Source organism: Aspergillus karnatakaensis, assembly GCF_047715665.1.
Source record: "Aspergillus karnatakaensis strain CBS 102800 unplaced genomic scaffold BJY04scaffold_54, whole genome shotgun sequence".
NCBI classification, from domain to species: Eukaryota; Fungi; Ascomycota; class Eurotiomycetes; order Eurotiales; family Aspergillaceae; genus Aspergillus; species Aspergillus karnatakaensis.
This window is the reverse complement of record NW_027395766.1, coordinates 204,524-223,765: the sequence shown is the minus strand read 5'-3', so window position 1 is coordinate 223,765 and position 19,242 is coordinate 204,524. Positions and strand designations below refer to the sequence as shown.

The window sequence follows — 19,242 nt, the reverse complement described above, 5'->3', positions numbered from 1 at the left end:
CATCGCAAAGAATTCTCGTTCCCCATCCATCCCCGCCATCATGGAAAAGGGCAACTCCCCTGGTGATCCACCCAGGGACTCTGAGCAGCATCTCCGCCCCTCCGTGCAATCCACCTCACCCTCCACCTCGGACACGGCCTCGCATCTTTCTTCAGACTCAAACTCTGAAAAGACCGAATTCTTCTCCCCCATTCAAACCAATCAGTCTGAGCGCAATGGCCTCTCCCGCCGTCGAACCTCCAATGGCCCCCTCTCAAACGATGAAATCACCCATGCGCTCTCGCATCGCCGGACGAGTTCCACCCATGGAAAGGGTGAGCATGATGACATGGAACAGATCGTCAAGCTTGTCTCGCGAATGTTCGGCCATGAACGAAAGGCCAACTCGGATGAGGAGCAGACGAGGCATCTTGGTGTTGTGTGGAGGAATCTCACCGTGAAGGGCGTGGGATTAGGTGCGGCGCTGCAGCCGACGAATGCCGATTTGTTTTTGGGGATCCCGAGGAAGATCAAGGGACTTTTGACTCGGGGGCGGAAGGGTGCCGGCGCGGGGAGTGCGCCGTTGAGGACCATTTTGGATGATTTTTCGGTATGTTTGTTTCAACGTCTCTGAGTAATGATGGCGTGGCTGACTGATTAGGGCTGTGTGAGGCCAGGTGAGATGCTGCTGGTTTTAGGACGACCTGGGTCTGGTTGCTCGACTTTCCTCAAGACCATCGGAAACCAACGATCCGGGTATAAGAGCGTCGAAGGAGATATTTACTATGGTGGCACGGATGCGGATACTATGGCGGATAAGTATCGCTCAGAGGGTAAGCAAATCAGCCTTGTTCAAACTCCAATGCTAATGAAACAGTCCTTTACAACCCCGAGGATGACCTCCACTACGCCACACTCACAGTCCGAGAAACCCTAATGTTTGCTCTTAAGACACGAACGCCAGACAAGGACTCTCGTCTACCAGGCGAAAGCCGCAAGGACTATCAAGAGACATTCTTGTCTACCATCGCCAAGCTCTTCTGGATTGAGCACTGCCTGGGAACAAAGGTCGGCGGCGAGATCGTGCGAGGTGTCTCTGGAGGAGAAAAGAAGCGTGTCTCTATCGGAGAAGCCCTAGTCACCAAAGCTAGCGTTCAATGCTGGGATAACTCAACCAAGGGTCTGGATGCAAGCACTGCCTCCGAGTACGTGCAAAGTTTGCGAACTCTGACCAACATGGCTCACGCATCTACTCTCGTTGCTCTCTACCAAGCTTCGGAAAACCTCTACAAGCAGTTCGACAAGGTCATGCTGATTGAGGATGGAAAGTGTGCTTACTTCGGTCGCGCAGAGAACGCAAAGGCTTATTTCGAGCAATTGGGCTTTGAGTGCCCTCCTCGGTGGACGACACCGGACTTCTTGACCTCTGTCAGTGACCCCAACGCTCGACGAGTGAAGGAAGGCTGGGAGGACCGCATCCCTCGATCTTCAGAGGACTTCCAGCGCGCATATCGCGAGAGCAATGACTACAAGGAGAACCTGAAGGATGTCGAAGACTACGAACACGAGGTAAAGGAGCACGAGGAAGAAAGAGAAGAGGCTCGACGAAAAGCTCCGAAGAAGAACTACACCGTGCCGTTCCAGAAGCAAGTCCTCATTCTGACAGAACGACAGTTCAAGATCATGTACGGTGATAGGCAGACGCTTATCGGCAAGTGGGCAATTCTCACCTTCCAGGCTCTGATTATTGGAAGTTTGTTCTATAATCTACAGCAGACGAGCGCTGGTGTCTTTACCCGCGGTGGTGTCATGTTCTTCGTTCTACTTTTCAATGCTCTTCTTGCCCTGGCTGAACTTACGGATGTCTTTGCGCATCGGCCTGTCATGTTGAAGCATAAGAGTTTGTGAGTACCCTCGTTGAATTCTTGAGTTATATATACTAACCATAGTAGCTCGTTCTATCGACCTTCAGCGTACGCCTTGGCTCAAGTGCTCTGCGATGTGCCTATAATCTTCGTCCAGGTCACGCTGTTCGAACTGATCGTTTATTTGTATGTTGCCCAAAATAGGATATTGAACGGCTGCTAACCTGACTAGCATGGCGAATCTCCAGCGAACAGCGTCTCAATTCTTCATTAACTTCATGTTCATTTTCTTCCTCACAATGACCATGTACTCATTCTTCAGGACGGTCGGATCATTCTGCAGTTCTTTGGACACTGGTAAACTTCCCATACCCTCATATATTCCATAATCTAACACTCATAGCCACACGTATCACCGGAGTCGCCATCCAAGCCCTAGTCGTCTACACCGGCTATCTCATCCCCCTCTGGAAAATGCACCCGTGGCTCAAATGGCTCATCTGGATTAACCCAGTGCAGTACGCATTCGAGGGAATCCAGACAAACGAGTTCTACAATATGGAAATCCAATGCGTACCCCCGAATATCGTCCCTGACGGCCCAGACGCGCAAGCAGGGCATCAAAGTTGTAGTATTCAGGGTAGTACCCCGGATCAGCTTACTGTTCAAGGGTCGAACTACCTCAGTGCGGGACTGGATTACAGCCGCTCACATCTCTGGCGGAATTTCGGAATTATTCTAGCTTGGTTTATCTTCTTTGTCGTGACGACGATGATTGGGATGGAGTTGCAGAAGCCGAATAAGGGTGGCAGCTCGGTTACCATCTTCAAGCGCGGCGAAGCGCCTAAGGATGTGGAGCAGAGCGTTGAAGGTAAGGAGAAGGGTGGGGATGTTGAGTCTGGAGAGAAGAATAATGCTGCTGCAGCTAATGGTAGCAATGGTAATACTGATACTGGTGATGAGAAGGAGGGCGGCGAGGTCGAAGGTATCGAGAAGAGCACGTCCGTTTTCACTTTCCAGAACGTCAACTATACGATCCCGGTTAGTGGTGGTAAGAGGCAGCTTCTCAAGGATGTTCAGGGATATGTTCGTCCTGGGCGCCTTACTGCTATGGTCGGAGCTTCTGGTGCTGGGTTAGTCTTCTATGTTCTACATTACTGGGAGCAAAAAGCTGACCGTTTTCAGAAAAACAACCCTTCTCAATGCCCTCGCTCAACGCCTTGACTTTGGGGTCGTCACAGGTGACTTTCTCGTCGACGGAAAGTAAGTGGCTAGCCCTACCTACCCTGAGTGTCCAAGACTAACAATTTAGACCTCTCCCCCGAAGTTTCCAACGTGCAACTGGTTTTGCCGAACAGCAAGATATCCATGAGCCCACTGCCACTGTCCGAGAATCTCTCCGCTTCTCCGCTCTCCTCCGCCAGCCGAAGGAAGTTCCCACACAGGAGAAATATGACTACTGCGAGAAGATCATCGACTTGCTTGAGATGCGGTCCATCGCTGGTGCCACGGTTGGCGAAGGCGGGACTGGTCTGAACCCCGAACAACGCAAGAGACTTACAATCGCGGTTGAGCTTGCGAGTAAGCCCTCGTTGCTGCTGTTTTTGGACGAGCCGACGTCTGGTCTTGATTCCCTGGCGGCGTTTAACAGTAAGTTTATTTTCAAACTAGAGCTGTACCCGTTCTGACGAAAGTAGTCGTTCGCTTCCTTCGTCGCCTCGCAGACGCCGGACAGGCAATTCTCTGCACCATCCATCAGCCGTCTGCTGTGCTCTTTGAAATGTTTGACGATTTAATCCTGCTGAAGAGTGGTGGTCGAACCGTCTACAATGGCGAGCTAGGACAGGACTCTTCAAAATTAATCGAATACTTTCAGAAGAACGGAGGAAAGAAGTGCCCTCCTAACGCGAACCCTGCTGAGGTACCCCCTCCACATACACCCCTAAGTTTCATGTCACAAAATCTAACCTACGATCTAGTACATGCTTGAAGTCATCGGCGCCGGAAACCCCGAATACAAGGGTCAAGACTGGGCCGACGTCTGGGCCGACTCCGAAGAATGCAAGCACCTCTCCGAGGACATCAACAAGGAAATCGAGACGCGGCGCAACGAGCAAAAAGAACAGAATAAGGATGACGATCGCGAGTACGCAATGCCAATCTGGACGCAGGTCGTCACCGTCACCAGGCGCTCGTTTATCGCCTACTGGCGCACGCCGGAGTACAATATCGTACGTGCCTCCATTGCCCCGTCCTCCAGTATGAGAATAGTATGTGCTAATACTCTTCGAAAATCCAGGGAAAGTTCGCCCTCCACATCTTTACCGGCCTCTTCAACACCTTCACATTCTGGCACCTCGGCAACAGCTACATCGACATGCAATCGCGCCTCTTCTCCGTTTTCATGACACTCACCATCTGCCCCCCGCTAATCCAACAACTGCAACCACGCTTCCTCCACTTCCGAGCCCTCTACGAATCCCGCGAAGCAAACTCCAAAATCTACTCCTGGGTCGCCTTCGTCACGTCCGCCATCCTCCCAGAACTCCCCTACAGCATCATCGCCGGAAGCATCTACTTCAACTGCTGGTACTGGGGCATCTGGTTTCCACGCGACTCATTCAGTAGTGGATTCACCTGGATGCTCCTCATGCTCTTCGAACTCTACTACGTCGGCTTCGGGCAGTTCATCGCGGCATTTAGTCCGAATGAGCTCTTCGCTTCTCTCCTTGTGCCATGCTTCTTCACATTCATCGTTGCGTTCTGTGGTGTTGTCGTGCCGTACATGGCTATACCGACGTTCTGGCAGAGCTGGATGTACTGGCTTACGCCCTTCCACTACCTCCTTGAGGCATTCCTTGGTGTGCTGGTGCACAATGTCCCGATGGAGTGCGTGGAGCGCGAAGAAGCGTTCTTCTCTCTGCCTCCGGGGTCAAACAGCTGTCAGGAATACACGAGCTCGTACCTCTCCCAGGGACTGGGGTACGTGAGAGATGCAGGGAATGATATGTGTGCGTATTGCTTGTATAGCAATGGTGATGAATTTGTATGTCCCCCCCATCCGTTAGGTGAAACAACAGGACAATAGCTGACTGGTTTCGGTGACAGGCAACAAACTTCAACGTCTACTACAGCCACAAGTGGCGCGACTACGGCATCTTTTGGGCGTTTGTGATGTTTAATTTTGCGGCTGTGTTTGCCTGCAGTTGGTTCTACCTGCATGGGATCAATAACTTCAAGAAGTGGGTTAGTATGCGGAAGGCGAAGAAGGCTAAGGATTGAGGAGCCGCCTTAGCTAGGGAAAGAGGAGCGAGGAGGTAGGAGTGGAAGAACTATAGCCCAAAGCGCTGGGGTGACGGAGTGTACGATAATGTAAACTGTGTTCGGTGGATACTTACGATATACTCTAAGAATATACGGGGTCGTTTCCTTCTGTACTTAGACATGATGATAATGAGATTTCCCTTTAACCTATCTTGGCGTTCTCAAAGATATTCCACCGTAGGCACTTGATTTCTAGCAATACGTGTCTGCGTACACGATAGTCACTGCGGATGATTTCAACGGATGTTTTGCCACAAACCCCCGGTGCCATTGTGGCTCTCCGAGCAGCGCTCTATTCGAAAGACCGAGTGTTCATTGGGACTATTGCTGACATTATGAGAGGTGTTGAGGGCTGCCGTGAACCTTTCTCGGGACAGGAAGTGACAGATTATGAACCGTTCAGCTGAACGTTAGTTTGTTCAATGCTCTAGGATATATTCATGTGCTATGCTGAGAATGTATAGAATGCCTGGTAGCGTAGTTGTCTGAGGACTAGCTTCAGGTATATAATCCTAAAACACTTATCCTGCATTGACCTCGATGTTTATGCCCATCATTTATACCCATACCCCGAGAACTGAAGCTCATCAATCCACTCCCCGAGCGAAAGCGCCGTCCGCCGTCGATCAAACAACGGACCTAGAACACCATGTATGTTGCAGATTCTGATGCTCATCCCATAGTAGTCCCAATGCATCGGGTATAGTCGTTCCAGCCCAGACCACTCTCGCAAATGAGTGAATACCATCCGCGTGATTCGAACCGCTTCCTCAGCCTGAGCTTCTTTCTCAGCCTTGCTATTGCCGAAACGCCGTTTATTGGTCCAGAATATGTCTTGGAGACGCAACTCCTTGAGTGTAGCTTGGGCGGTGGATAGAAATCTCATCAGAGAAGGGACGGTAGTGATGATATCGCACAAGGTCAGCTTGGACAAGTGCGTGAACTGAAAATGGTGCGCCATCCAGTCAAAATGCGGATCTGTCAGATCGGGAGCATTATTTTGACTGCAGAGACGCTTGATATCGATCTCTGCGAGGCGTGCGGATACAGTTAGGCTTTCGAGGCTTGGGGCAGCTCCACTGAAAAGGGACAATAGTTGATCAGGCCTCCCGAGCTTTAGGGCCGGCCCATTGATTGGAGCTCTGTAAATGTGTTTCTAGGCGATCCGCTTCCTTTTGCAATATGACTCGTTGAGATTGCTGAGTGTGGGTGGAGCAGATATTTAGAGACAGATGGCGGAGTTGGTAAATACGAGGCCGAATCTGGTCTTCTTGAGCTTGCATAACGCATAGTCCGTCATCTGCCATTAGACCTCTCGTCTCGAGAGTTTGGATCTGGGTGCCAACTTCACCAATGACAACCATTAGAGTCGTGAAGATCACGGATTGCAACAAGCTGGTGGTGAATCTGGCTGGGGGATTCCGTGACGTCCACAGTAGAGGCTCGGAGATATGAAGAGGATTATATCCAAGTTGCTGTTCGAGCCGAGTTAGTCCCTTTATTTTCCTCTTCAATGCTTTTGTCTGAGATTGTGAGAGATTGATTGGATAGTCCTTTAGACCTGTTGCGCTAAGGTTGGGAAATCGAGGAAGACAGCTTGCTAGAGCTTGGTGGAATTGCGTTCGGCCTTGTGTATGCCTCAAGAGGATTTGGAAAAGATCCGAGACCGCTTTCTGATATTTTTCGTAATGTTCCTTGTTGGATGGTGATGGGGGAGTGTCGCGTAAGCGTTGCGCGTGCTCCTGGAGCTGCTGGCGGCGCTGTTCGCGTAAGGCAGCTGCCCTTGCCTCATATCCCCCTTGAGTCCGTCTAAATGGGTTGTTTGGTGCAAGTCTGCTTGGTGGGCGCACTGGTGGCGGTAGTTCTACTGGCCGTGGTTCGGGTAAATTCACCCCGTCAAGCCATGCTCTCTCGCGTCTGCCTTTTCGATCGAGCTCCACAATATCCTGCAACTCCCTCGAATATTGTGCGCCAAAGAGGGTTGGTATAATCCACAAGGCCTAGCTTGGTCGGTCGCGGGGACTCTTAGGGTGAGCAGGTTGCCTACCTTCACATGAAGTCTTAGAACATCATTATTGGCAAGTTCCTTCAGGGATCCCAGGCCGTCTTTTGTAAGGGCGAGATAGATCTCGCTGCATGTCCTGCTTCCAAAATGATCGTAGGACTTTGACGCAAGAGTTTTGCAGGTCAAGCGCAGGGCATAAAGGTCTTCATGCAACAGTAGACAGCATATCTGGTCCAGGACTTCTGGAGGTAGCAATGAGATACCGGCCATGATATACGTCTGATTTGAGTAGAGTATACTCCGGGAACCTTGGGATGACTTGAGGTAGCGGAAGAAGAGAAGAAATAGTGGAGTCTACGTAAATATAAAAATCACAAGTGCACTGAAGGCTCCACACCACTACCATGGCGTGCCTGATTCTCCCAAACGACCCACCGTAGGATATGTTTGATTCTGAATTCCCCTGCATCCGCATGCGCCTCAATCAGATCATATCCATCTCCTTGGGCAATGCATTCTGTTCCGTTTCTAATGGCCGCTGTGGCCACGGCCCTCTTGGTTGGTGCCTATCTAGTTGGTCCTCCGGATACAGCGGCCTTTCCTGGAGCTGCTACCGACTGTAGCGCTTGATTCTATCCCTCTGAGGGTACGACTTGGGAAGACATCGAAGCCGCCTTTGATCTCACTATAACCCAGTTCGCAACATGGGTAAGCTGCCGTCATCCCTGCTGCACCCAGGCTTAAGTTGACACCTGTAAGTTAGAATCCTCTCCTCTTCGAGCTTTCTGCCACCTCCGTCATCATTCCCGACTATGACTACTGTGTTGGAGTCAATTTCAGTGAAGGATACACGGGCCCTTCAATAAAGACGACCCCTAGCTGGACACTGTCATTAACCAATATACCGACCACCACTAGATCTATTGCACTCCCTGATCACATTCCTGGATCCGTCCCATGCGGCGACTACTATTCTGTCACCGGTACAGGCAACGAGACTTGCACGGATATCGCTTCTCGGGCCGGTATATCTGTGGACGAGTTATACAGATGGAATATCTTCATCCCCCCTGACTGTTTTCTGGAAGATGGAGAGGTCCTCTGCATTGGTTTACGAAATTCAACATCACATTCGTCCGCAGATGCCAGCGCTGCCACAGTTACGACTTTGACTGCAGAAGAGACATCCACTCCATCTCCTACCGAGACCACCTCCTTTGGTAATCGCACACAGTCCCTCTCCCGATCGAATGTTGCCATGAGATTATCTAACTGTTTCCAGGGATAGCTGTGCGACTGCCGCTGCCATCGATATTTACGTCAGTAGCATCTGTCCCTTTTTGGGTCTCGGTCATATCGGCCGGGGCAGCACTTCGACTATAGCACTGGCCAGAACCGCAACCTCCATCTCAGCATTCAAAAGCCCCTTTGACCCCCCTCGTGTCTCTTGCGATCTAGCCTTTTGAGCGCACAACCAAGGCCCACCGGCCATGACTCAACCGAGAGATCTCCTAAACCCTAGCCGCATACGCCCGCCCCACGCCACCACTTTCGCCGTCTTATCAATCTTTCTTCTTTGGTCTAGCATAGCACTCATCTGGAAACGCTCAAGCTGAACAAACTCGCCTCAGATAGTAGTAATGATTATACCCAAGTTCTCGTATACCGTAGCCTGATGAGTGACTCAGTATGGATCAGAATCACAAGACTTAGTGGGCCAATTTGACGTGCTAAGCTCACTTGGCGGACTAGGCTCTACACTAGCGCTAGTCGAAGGCGCGAGCATACCTGATTTTCCCGAGTTATCCGAGGATTCGGCGAGGAAGAGGACAAGAGTCTTCCTTGTTCTACCCAGGGACACATGAAGAGTGCGTTGAACTTGCTACCCGTATACCGGTAGCGACCATGCGGCAACACCGTAGTTCTAGATTGAAGCTCATCAACTAGTCTATCCGCATTACAAGTGACCAGGAACAAAACTAATCTCGGAGAGGACCTGTTTGAGACTTGCGGCGTCCTCTACGGTAAACCTACTAGTCATCTCCGTTGCCGGACCTACGGACTCCATATAAACCCCCTCACAGCCCCATGAATCCACTTGATCTTCAACCTTCCTACGATGAATCTCATCTCCCTCCTTGCGGCTCTAGCAGCCGCCCCCTTAACCACCGGATATGTCATCGACCCCCCAGAGTACCCATTCCCCGGCGCATCCACCAACTGCAGCGCCTGGCTGTACACAAACACCACCCTAACCTGCAACAACATCACCTCGCACTTTGATATTACTCAAGACGACTTCAAGGCCTGGGTATTCATCCATTCTCTCTCCGCTTCTCTTCGTCCAGTACTCAAAAGGCTCTAATAAACCCCCAGAACCCAACCCTCTTCAACGTCGTCTCCAACTGCGTCGTCTACCCCGACTACGACTACTGTATTGGTGTCAACACCACCACATCGCCAACCACAACCGCACCCTTAACATCCGATTCCAACACCAACACCCCCACAACCGCAAGTGCAACCACAAGCGCAACCACCTACCCGCCTTCTGCCTCCGTAACAGGACCCCCATACCCAAAGCCTTACTCCGGCATCCCCGACTGCGCCGAGTACTACCGGGTTACCAGCAACGACACCGGGAATGAGGTATGTGAGGGCATTGCCTCGCGGTATGGGATCTCGGTTGCGCAGTTGTACGAGTGGAACACGTATATCATTCCGTGGTGCTTTGTGTTTGTAGATGAGGTTCTTTGTGTCAAGGTGAATGAGACGGCGGGGTCTTCGACGGCTGTGGATGGTAGTGCTGCTACGACGACAACAACTGGGGATGAGGCAGCGGAGCCGACAGAGATCGGGTCTATTGGTGAGTGAATCCACAGCCTCTTTAGGGATCGTCGTTAATGGTGTTTCTACAGGTACACGGGTTTCGCCATTCACCATGATTGGCTGGGCAATGCTGTGCCTGTCAGTTTTACTGGGGACATCCATGCTTTAGGGTCGACGATGAAGTGGTTTTGTTGGAATGGGAAGCTGTAGCTGGATTTATGTTTGCGTACAAAACAGTGGATTACTCATATAGCTCAAATATCTGCTTTATTCGTTTCAAATTGAGTCTGCAATATCTGCATTAATCCCCCTTGGGATCATGGTATCAAGTCATCGAAAACTCTCGCTGATTCTCGTAAGCAGAAAGTCCGTACGCCACAGTGAGTCCGTCCATTCCCGCTCCACAACCTCTCTATGCCGCGGCGACCGCACCCGAAAGGATATGCCAAACGGCGTCGGATAATCCATTGTCCTTACAGTTTTGTGGAAGAGCGGGTCTGCTGCAGTGTCGACGTTAACCCTGTTGAGGTCAAACGCCCAAACAATGCGAGAGAGCAGAATGTAGAGATTGTTCACGGCGGTAACCTGACCAGGACATGCTCTACGCCCCATGCCGAATGATAGGACCGGGAGACGAGGATTGTCGATCCACCGCTGCGGTGAGAATGAATGCGGGTCTTCAAAGACATCGCCGTCCCACCGGATGGACCGGTTGTTTATTAGAATATAAGAGCCTCGGGGGATGCTGTATCCCTGGTACTCGTCGTCTTGGTTGAGGGAGTGAGGGACGTCGAAGGGGCCGAGGGGCCTCCAGCGGAGAGTCTCGAGGATGAATGCGCGAACGTACGGTAGCTGGTCGAAGTCGTGAAACGAGGGGAGACGATTCGTCCCGACGACCTTGTCAAGTTCGAGTTGCATCTGGCGGAAGTGCATGGGGAAGTCGGCGGCTGTCATCAGCAAATGGTTCATCTGAGCTGGGGTCGTGAGGACGGAGGCTTCAACAAGTTCAAAAACCAAGAACACAAGGGATCTCTGAAACAGATTCAGCGTCTCAGGGTAGTTGAGCACCTCTTTGGTGAGCGACCAACCCATCCGTTTCGCTGCTTTGTCGATCTCCTCTGAATACACTTGCATGATCCGTTGGTGAAGCTGGTTACCCATTCTTTTCCACGAGGAGATGCTCTCTGGAAGAGACCTGAGCCAGGGTAGTAGCTCCAGCAGGAACCCCGTACTGTTCATCGCCTGCAACAACTCCCCATTCAAGCTTGCCAGTGATTGTATCCCCGCCTCCGCATCAGGCCCAGCCCGCTGCCCGAACACCAACGAGTATGTCACTCGGTTTGCATATTGGGTGTTCACATGATGATAATCATCGAAGAGTAATAGGTCCCTCACAGCTTGCTTCGACTCAAGATCCTGCAGACCCCGATACGCGAGGGTGCTTCGATTGCTCAGCAGCAGCTTCAGAAGACGGTGCTGGATCTTGACCTGAGGCTGTTCGGCGCCAGCGCAGGTGTGCTCTGCTTTGTCAGACACCCATTCACCCAGTGCATTGGCGGTCGAATGCTGTATAGATTGCCGCGCTTCACAACGAGATCCATGGCGGCCTAGTAGCTTCCCAGCAGGATAACCTGGATGCCCCCAAGCTTGACGGCGAGGATTGGCCCGTGCTCATTTTGTAGTTTGTCTAGTAGCTCCCACGGGTCTTGTCCCCGAAACTGATGGAGGTTCCCTATCAGAGGTATAGGCTTATGGCCGGGGGGGAGGGGGAGGCGGATCGGATTGGCGATGGCACTTGTCAGCCATGGATAGACAAAGAAAGAAACGATGATGATGACTGCAAGGGTCAGGAGTTGAGTCGGAGTCTCCATTGCTTCGGGGAGCAAAGACCCCTTCGACTCGAAATAGGTTGGGAAAAAAGAACGAAAGATCTGATAAAGCAGGTGGTTCGGGGCAGCCACCGCAGTATTTCGAGGTCATCAACACCGGTGTAACGCAGATACTACCACCCTCTACAATTTGATGACCTGTCAATCGGATTCCGAAATTACTTGCCACCCGTGCGACTTATTTGAAAGACCGTAATCCGCCACCTGAAGAACTGCCTTGGAACAAGAGAGGATTGAACTTTATATACTGTCTTCGACGATAACAAGCTTATGGATGCGGGCATTCGGGTGTAACCTATATTGCTGCTTTTATACATGATCCCTCTAGAATCCCACTGGGATAACCAAGTTTCCAATTTAACCTCCAGCAGGAGCCTTCTCTCCCCGGTCCCCGACCCAATCAACCATTCTATATCATCCTGCCCAGGTTGGCCATCCGGGCTCCAGGAGTCAAATGGCCTATGAACTGATTCGCCTGAGAATAAGTACGCCCAACAAAAGGGCTTCGCCGAAGACCTCGACGAAGGGAAATACTCTCTGCCTATGATCCATCTCCTCACACACGCCTCCGAGTCGGACCGTCTCTTCCTGGAACAAATCCTGCAGCAGCGCGCAAGAGACGGTAAGATGGCTAGAGAGGTAAAGATGGTCCTGCTGGAGAAGATGAAAGAAGTCAATAGTTTGGAGTTTGTGCGGGCGATGATTTCTGATCTGGAGAGACGGACTAAGGATGCTTTGGATGTGTTGGAGGAGAAATCGGGGGTTAGAAATTGGATGCTGCAGTATGCGTTGACGAGGTTGATGAGATTGTAAGGAAGCCAGACTGTTGGATTTGGGGACATATATAACTATCTATTTAGCTAGGGTTGGGATGAGATTGGTTGTTCGTGCTATAGTAGTGCGAATTCATGGAGGGATAACATGTGAAGGGTGACTACACAATGCTACGATATACATTCCTTCTAACGGCAGTGGCGCGTTTGGGCTCCCTTTCAGCAGTGTCATTGTTGAAGGGATAGGCTGAAGTAGGTAGTCAAAGACCTAAAACACTGGAGGCACTAATATTGAGCCTAGTCAACTAGATGTGTAGGGATATGAATACTTAACCTGTATCGTCTCAGCTCTCCCGAACAACAGCTTCGTTCAAATGTTAATTGTGCCGGAGCATCTAGAAGAGTAGACCGTCGACGTTAAACAGATGAACTCGTCTATCTTTCCAGTCGGTCGTAATTTTGACCTTTCTTTAATGTGGATTGTTTGAGACGAACTCTAACCCTTTCACCAGGAAGACCCCTGTGCCATTGTTCCCAAGCTGATGGCTATAATTATATTCTTTGTCTCGACTGCTTCATATAACCAGAATCTTTTGTTCACAGCTTTCTGTCTGAGTTATTCACAAACCATTCCACTCCTTCTAAACCATGGCGTCGTCTAAACAGCAGAGACGACGGAAGCAACGCGATTTCTATCCTCCTCCAAGATTCTGGGACAATCTGTCTCGATTATGGTTGACGAAGGGCGCCCTAAGGGAAGCTGCTCGAAGATATAGATCAGCTTCTCCACGCCGCTGGGATCACACGTCTTTTACCTTTGCGCCTGACTTTCTGCGCACCTGCCCTCCATCGCGCTTGGAAGAGATTCGAAAACTTTCCCGCCGTGGAGGGCCAGATCTGTCGGATATCAGAGACGTGGGTTACCCATCTTATTCTTTTGGACTTACTGACACGCTACTCAGCATCCTACACCGGCCCACTCGACCGATCAGTCGATTGATCCTACAACATCTGCTTCACAAAGTGCGGTAGACACCGAGTCCAACACATCTTGTTATGATCAACATCTCGAAGAACATATGGAGAACCATGGTGTTTACATGCCACACTATTTCTACCGAAGGGACATCAAGCCACCCAAACCAGCAAACTACAAAGTTATCAAAGCGAGACTGAAGAAACCCCGACCGTCCCTGGCAGAGTGGAGCTGTCTGCCAGAAGAATCCCAAGAAAAGGACCTGGGCAAATTCCTCCGACTCAACGCCAGCTCTCGAACCAAACAGCTAGCTGCCCAGAACATCCTCCCGATTCTCGAAAGCGAGAACAAATCCCCTTTCCAAACCAGCGGCAACCTCCCATTCACCAATCTTGCCCCTCTGACCGATGGCTCTCTCCCACCCGCAAGACCGACCCTCTACGCCGGCGCACCACCAGCCCAGCTGCACCCGAGCATCCAGCAACAACTCGCCGATCAAATCACCCCAACAGCTCCGGGCGCCCATCCCATCCTCCCGAACTTCTTCCTCGAGATCAAGGATTACGAAGCATACCTGATCAAGGGTTTACGCCAGGCATGCTACAACGGTGCTCTCGGCGCCCGGGCTATGCACTCGCTCCAACAGTTTGGGACCACCTCCACGCCGGCTTCTTACGACAACAACGCCTACACCATGACCGCTACCTACCAAGATGGAATGCTCGCGCTGTACACCACGCACCCAGCGAAGCTGAGTTGCTATCAAGACAACCCCACTCGTGATCAAGACTATGTGATGACACCACTCGGGACATGGTCGGTTGCGGGCAGTAGTCCAGAAACATACCTGGAGAGTATCACCGCGTATCGGAATGCGCGAGATCTAGCCAAGGAACAGCGAGACGAGATTATCAGGGCGGCGAATGAACGGTATGAGTCGGAGTGCTGGCGGACGCTGGTGTCGTCTAGTTGAAACGATAGATGGGTGATGGACAACTGGCTGACGGCTGCTGTTTTTGCGGTTGCTTGTTGGTCTTGATCTCCTTGGTTCTGATCCTTAGACTGCATCACACTATACTCGTATTTCGGTTGAAGGCTCTGGTAGCAAAAGGCCGAGGTTTGCTGTACAATACAAGACCACTAGATAGATCTTGCTTGTTTAGTTCGAGAGCGAGGGTTCCATGTCTCTGTATCCTACCTAGCTCAAAGTGAAATATCAATGTTTACAATACAAGACAACCCTATAACAAGCTTACATGACCGCTGCTGAAGATGCTGAGAACCCTTCGCATTGAGATTTCGCCCAAGGTTGTTGTATTGAGGAATCGGATAGGTACTTGAATCTGGCTACTATATACGGTTTGCGTGACATGGCCTTTCCGCTGGACAATAGATGACGTCGCCAGCAAGAGCACTGGCAGCCTTGAAGTAGAGAGAGAGCGGGTACGTCAATCGCCTTGTGGATTCTACCGATTCAACAGACCGGACCATGAGCACGGAATGCTTCAAACTGACATCATTATTTAGTTTCTGGTATTAGCGACATTAATGCGAGTACGAGTACGAGTAGCCAGAAGCAGTGCCCAGCGGATATGTACATTCACACAAAAGGTTCGGATAACCAAAGTATATCAAAACCGCCCCTGCACAACCCATCTAGGCAAGACCAACCTCATCTAAGGCAGCGCAGCAGGCGTATAAGCCTGATCCGGCTTCACCACCTTCCCCCCCTTAACCTGGGCATCGGTATAAGCCGGCCAGACAATCTGGCGACTATCCTGGTTCACAACCGACAGGGTGGTGAATCCATTGTTGGGACCGAACTGCCCGCTCCAGCCCGACGTAACGGTGTATTTGCCGCAGGTGCCGGGCCCGCCGTTGGCCTGGGAGGCTGGGGAGCCGTTGACGACGTAGGTGCAGGGGGTGGTTGCGGCGCCGTTGTTAATGCCGAAGGCCCAGGTGCATTTTGTGTCGGCGGCGGTGCAGACGCGCTTGAGGTTTGTGATGGTCCATTGGGTGTTGGATACCATCATGGATTTGGATTCGGAGGGGGCGGGGGCGGCGAGCGTGCCGGTGGAGAGGGTGAGGGCGGCGATGAGGGGGGTGAGGGTGAGCTTCATTTTGGTGGTTGGTTTATGAGAGTTGTTGGGTTTGGTTTGCTTGTAGGTCTTTGGTTGAATTGTGGTTTGGAGGCTGGAGGATTGGAGTGACCTTTGAGCAGGGAGCATCCTGGTATTTATAGACTTCTCGTCGGAGTATCGCGGAACATTCTTTCTTCGACCAAAGCGAATACGGGAGATGGTGAAGACCTCATGACATGACCTCAGGATGAAGTCGGTCAAGACTCAAGAGGCCAATATCAGCCTACCGTGGAGAAAGTGAGACAGAAGTATAGTAGTCCCCGCTATGCGGAGAAGCAGCCGCACTAAATATAGCAGAACCCTATGTCGTTGGCCATGTCTCAGCAGAGTGAAGAAAGTGGAGTGAGACACTGATCGGATGATGGGATTCCATTCCAAGCTTCTGACGGCCACTGTCGATCCCCCTCCTTCCATCCAAGAAAAAATGAGACATTCTAACCTTCCCCGGAGAATTCCCGAGTGGTTGGTGGAGTCATGCCTTATGCCGAGGGTAAGCTCAGCTTCAGCTACAGTGGTTACTAAGACATGGCCTATTACAGCCTGCATGGTTGCCACTGGGAACCTTGCAGGCTGTAATAGAGAGAACCCGATGGACAGACGAAATGAATTCTATCCTGAGCCAGCTCGTGACAGCGTGACACCAAGTCTGGCATTCTTGACGAGGCACGTGTGCTCTTGAGCCATCAATAAGATCTATCTATACCTGATATCCATCATAAACACTTCGTTCAGTCGGTTACGTCTCTGAAGAGCGGTATCCGGATCCTCGTCACAGGCATCTGAGTTACAATCATTAGGGAGTGTACAGGGACAAATATTAGGTACTGAATATGCGTCCCATGGCTTCAGCAGATGGCTCCATTACTACGCTCCAACAATAGTCTACTCTGAATTGAGTGTTTTCCAGTAATGCAGCAGAAGCCACAGCTGAATGCGCGTCCTTACATACACGACTTATTCTCTTACAACCTACAACAAGCATCCGACGGCGCCACGACCGTCTCCCCCTCCCCACCAACAAGCACACTCCGATTCCTCTCCTGCGTCGACGGTGCCACATCCAACCCCGGATTCCCCGTAAAGAAATTCACCGGCTTAAGACCTACCACCATCCGATCCATCGGCATAACAGGCCAATCCTCAATCCGCGGGTTATGCGTCGAGCCAAAAGTGTGCCAGACAACGATATCCTCGTTCCGGACAGACGAGCTGGAATTCGGGTCCTTCTTCCTTCGTTCAATGGAGCTCTTGATCCCCTCCCCACCAGTCGACTGCATCGTGTGTCGACCCGCCGGGAAGAATTCCTCGTCGTCATATCTGGTCACCCAGACCGCGTGCGCGGCGTACTCGGAGCGGTGCGCGTGGTAGGAGTCTGGGTGGGAGAGGAGCATCTGGCTGTATGAGGGGAGGAGCTTGAAGCCGACCGGGGTTTTAGTGATGGGATTTATGGAGGCTTCGTTGACGATCTTGAAGGTGCGGTTTTTGGTGAAATCTAGGTCGAGGCCTGTCTCTGTGGTTACTGTTTCGGATCGCGTGCTGTAGCCGACGCCGAAGGGGTTGTGGATTGCTGGGTCGTTCACGGGCATGGCGTGGGACTCTTCCACCTGTAGAGAGTTCTGCAGGTTGCCGTCGATCCAGGGGTCCATGCGCAGGCAGAAGAGGTGCTGGTGGTAGGGGGCGAGAACGCCGGGGGCTACGATGGTGCCATAGGGGACTTTGTGGTCGAGGTTTATCGGGCAGGTTGAGAGGATGCCGGTGGCGCGGACTTCGTAGTGGATGGAGGCGTCTTGACTGAATTGGAAGGCGAAGATATATTCGTAGTTGCTGACGGTGATGATGGTTTGCAGGACGAGAATACGCGCGCGGGTGACGACGGCGTTCTGGGTGCGGAAGTTGGTGTGTTTCCAGAGGATGCCGTCGTCTTGTTCGTGGCAGCAAATCACGTTGGGCAGTTTGAGGGGGTCTCCGGAGGAGGTGTTGTGCCAGCCGTCGAAGTACTTGATCAGACCTAGGCAGTCGCACCCGAGTCGGAGGTTGTTTGCATTGACACCAGCACCGTCGCTGCCCAGGTCGAAGGCTGCTTTGCGGGGGTATGGCGAACGGGGGTCACCGTAGGGCACAAACATCTCGGACAGCGAGAGACGGTAGAACAGACTGCGTCCATCGTAGCGAATGTCGTGGAGGGTAAGGCCCTCTCGGTAGTTGAAGCCCACCCGCATAGTCCACTTTTCCCACGAGATGAAGTTGCCCTGGGAGCTGAATGAAGGACCCTCGGGCTGGACAACCTGATAAGGCTTGGTGGTTTGGCGTGGTGGCGGTCGCAGACTGGGGTGGTACTCGCTGTCCACTGTGGAATGGATTTTGTTGATATCAAAGGGCCGTGGCTGATCGCTGATGCGCTCTTCGTGAGCCGAGGGCAGGTAGTAGATCTTGGTCACCTTAAGCTGCTCGGAAACCTCTGCACACAGGTCCAGCGGATAGGCGTAGTAGTTGGCGTCGGGGTGCTCCAGCAGACGCAGATAAAACCAGCACTGCATGATGGATTAGCCTTAGCCAGGAGAGAAGGAGGATGATACGTACCATGGATATTCTCTCCGACATATCGTTGGCACCATCGGTCCCGTAAGCCCATGGCTCAACGACGACGGTGGAGCTGGCCGGTAGCTTGAGCTTCTTGATTTCCTCCTGTACTCGGCCATCTGCAAGACATGCCTCCTCGACCAGTCGCATGTAATCAGGGTCGATAAAGGAATGCCGCCCTACCAGGTGCTCACTTTTTATGACAGTTTCGCTGTTGAGGTTGACTTGCAACTCGGTGAGCTGGTTGGCGCCCTTATCACCGCGAAGAACTACCTGAACGCGAGAAAGACGAGCCGGTCTGGTAGTGATGGGGAGGCCCTTGTGCTCGCTCTCCAATAAGGGAAGCATCTCCTGCTTAGCAGGCTCCTTCAAGGTGATGAAGCGGAAAGCAGGAGCCTGTCCCGGGAAATGGGCGCGCACGATGGCGGCAACCCTGGTAATCTCCGCGGGAGACAGGGGGTCAAGGGGGTGCATTCTGGAATTGATTTCAGTAGAGATGGTTGGTATGTCTGAGCAGAATAAGCTGGGGATGTATGGATTAAATAGGGCGCTGGGTTAGGAGGAATGGCAATGCTCGCACTTCCAGCCATACAGGGTTGCAGAAGAGGTGGAGGTGTCAGGAGAAGGCGCTTAATGACTGCTAAGGTTAAGAATAAGCGACTGAACAGGCCGCTAAGGTTAGGTACAGCCGAAGGATAAGCTTCATCCTACACCGTAGTCATGAGTGATCCTCTCCAAGGAATTGCTGTAATAAAGGTGATCTTTAACGGAAGGAGCGAGCGACCATCTTGGCGTCTTTGAACTATTCATCTTCTCCAAGCCGCGGTCGCTTTTAGAAGCTTCGATTAGACTGGATTAAAAATATCTGCATCGAATTATCG

General features: G+C 51.7%; 8 protein-coding genes across 8 annotated transcripts; 4 read left to right on the top strand and 4 right to left on the bottom strand.

The window, feature by feature from the left end:
* Nucleotides 1-40: 40 nt before the first annotated feature.
* On the top strand, nucleotides 41-5,317 carry BJY04DRAFT_230577 (putative ABC transporter; the record flags this gene model as incomplete). The annotated part of the gene is made up of 12 exons (XM_073719320.1): nucleotides 41-589; nucleotides 641-812; nucleotides 857-1,883; nucleotides 1,932-2,030; nucleotides 2,077-2,201; nucleotides 2,248-2,977; nucleotides 3,030-3,107; nucleotides 3,157-3,494; nucleotides 3,542-3,765; nucleotides 3,824-4,075; nucleotides 4,144-4,890; nucleotides 4,953-5,317. 12 exons carry the CDS (start codon nucleotides 41-43, stop codon nucleotides 5,124-5,126), a joined length of 4,515 nt encoding a protein of 1,504 aa, XP_073567428.1. The 3' UTR covers nucleotides 5,127-5,317.
* A 951-nt stretch (nucleotides 5,318-6,268) lies between these two features.
* Nucleotides 6,269-7,443, bottom strand: BJY04DRAFT_221984 (F-box protein; the record flags this gene model as incomplete). Its single annotated transcript, XM_073717275.1, has 2 exons — nucleotides 6,269-7,168; nucleotides 7,216-7,443. The coding sequence occupies 2 exons, from the start codon at nucleotides 7,441-7,443 to the stop codon at nucleotides 6,269-6,271; spliced, it is 1,128 nt and encodes a 375-aa protein (XP_073567427.1).
* Nucleotides 7,444-7,704: 261 nt separating this feature from the next.
* On the top strand, nucleotides 7,705-8,639 carry BJY04DRAFT_221983 (LysM peptidoglycan-binding domain-containing protein; the record flags this gene model as incomplete). The annotated part of the gene is made up of 5 exons (XM_073717274.1): nucleotides 7,705-7,735; nucleotides 7,797-7,819; nucleotides 7,870-7,881; nucleotides 7,937-8,406; nucleotides 8,456-8,639. 5 exons carry the CDS (start codon nucleotides 7,705-7,707, stop codon nucleotides 8,637-8,639), a joined length of 720 nt encoding a protein of 239 aa, XP_073567426.1.
* A 652-nt stretch (nucleotides 8,640-9,291) lies between these two features.
* BJY04DRAFT_197925 (LysM peptidoglycan-binding domain-containing protein) lies at nucleotides 9,292-10,255 on the top strand (the record flags this gene model as incomplete). The annotated part of the gene is made up of 3 exons (XM_073712539.1): nucleotides 9,292-9,484; nucleotides 9,550-10,039; nucleotides 10,092-10,255. Coding segments are annotated over 3 exons (763 nt in total), but the record flags the coding sequence as incomplete, so codon positions are not given.
* A 77-nt stretch (nucleotides 10,256-10,332) lies between these two features.
* Nucleotides 10,333-11,873, bottom strand: BJY04DRAFT_221981 (cytochrome P450; the record flags this gene model as incomplete). The annotated part of the gene is made up of 2 exons (XM_073717273.1): nucleotides 10,333-11,568; nucleotides 11,634-11,873. 2 exons carry the CDS (start codon nucleotides 11,871-11,873, stop codon nucleotides 10,333-10,335), a joined length of 1,476 nt encoding a protein of 491 aa, XP_073567424.1.
* A 663-nt stretch (nucleotides 11,874-12,536) lies between these two features.
* Nucleotides 12,537-14,613, top strand: BJY04DRAFT_221980 (uncharacterized protein; the record flags this gene model as incomplete). Its single annotated transcript, XM_073717272.1, has 3 exons — nucleotides 12,537-12,700; nucleotides 13,441-13,579; nucleotides 13,627-14,613. 3 exons carry the CDS (start codon nucleotides 12,537-12,539, stop codon nucleotides 14,611-14,613), a joined length of 1,290 nt encoding a protein of 429 aa, XP_073567423.1.
* A 703-nt stretch (nucleotides 14,614-15,316) lies between these two features.
* On the bottom strand, nucleotides 15,317-15,760 carry BJY04DRAFT_221979 (uncharacterized protein; the record flags this gene model as incomplete). Its single annotated transcript, XM_073717271.1, has 1 exon — nucleotides 15,317-15,760. The coding sequence occupies one exon, from the start codon at nucleotides 15,758-15,760 to the stop codon at nucleotides 15,317-15,319; it is 444 nt and encodes a 147-aa protein (XP_073567422.1).
* Nucleotides 15,761-16,430: 670 nt separating this feature from the next.
* Nucleotides 16,431-18,840, bottom strand: BJY04DRAFT_230573 (copper amine oxidase). Its single transcript, XM_073719319.1, has 2 exons — nucleotides 18,362-18,840; nucleotides 16,431-18,312 (listed from the first exon to the last, which is right to left on the bottom strand). Exons 1-2 carry the CDS (start codon nucleotides 18,833-18,835, stop codon nucleotides 16,744-16,746), a joined length of 2,043 nt encoding a protein of 680 aa, XP_073567421.1. The 5' UTR covers nucleotides 18,836-18,840; the 3' UTR covers nucleotides 16,431-16,743.
* Nucleotides 18,841-19,242: the final 402 nt, after the last annotated feature.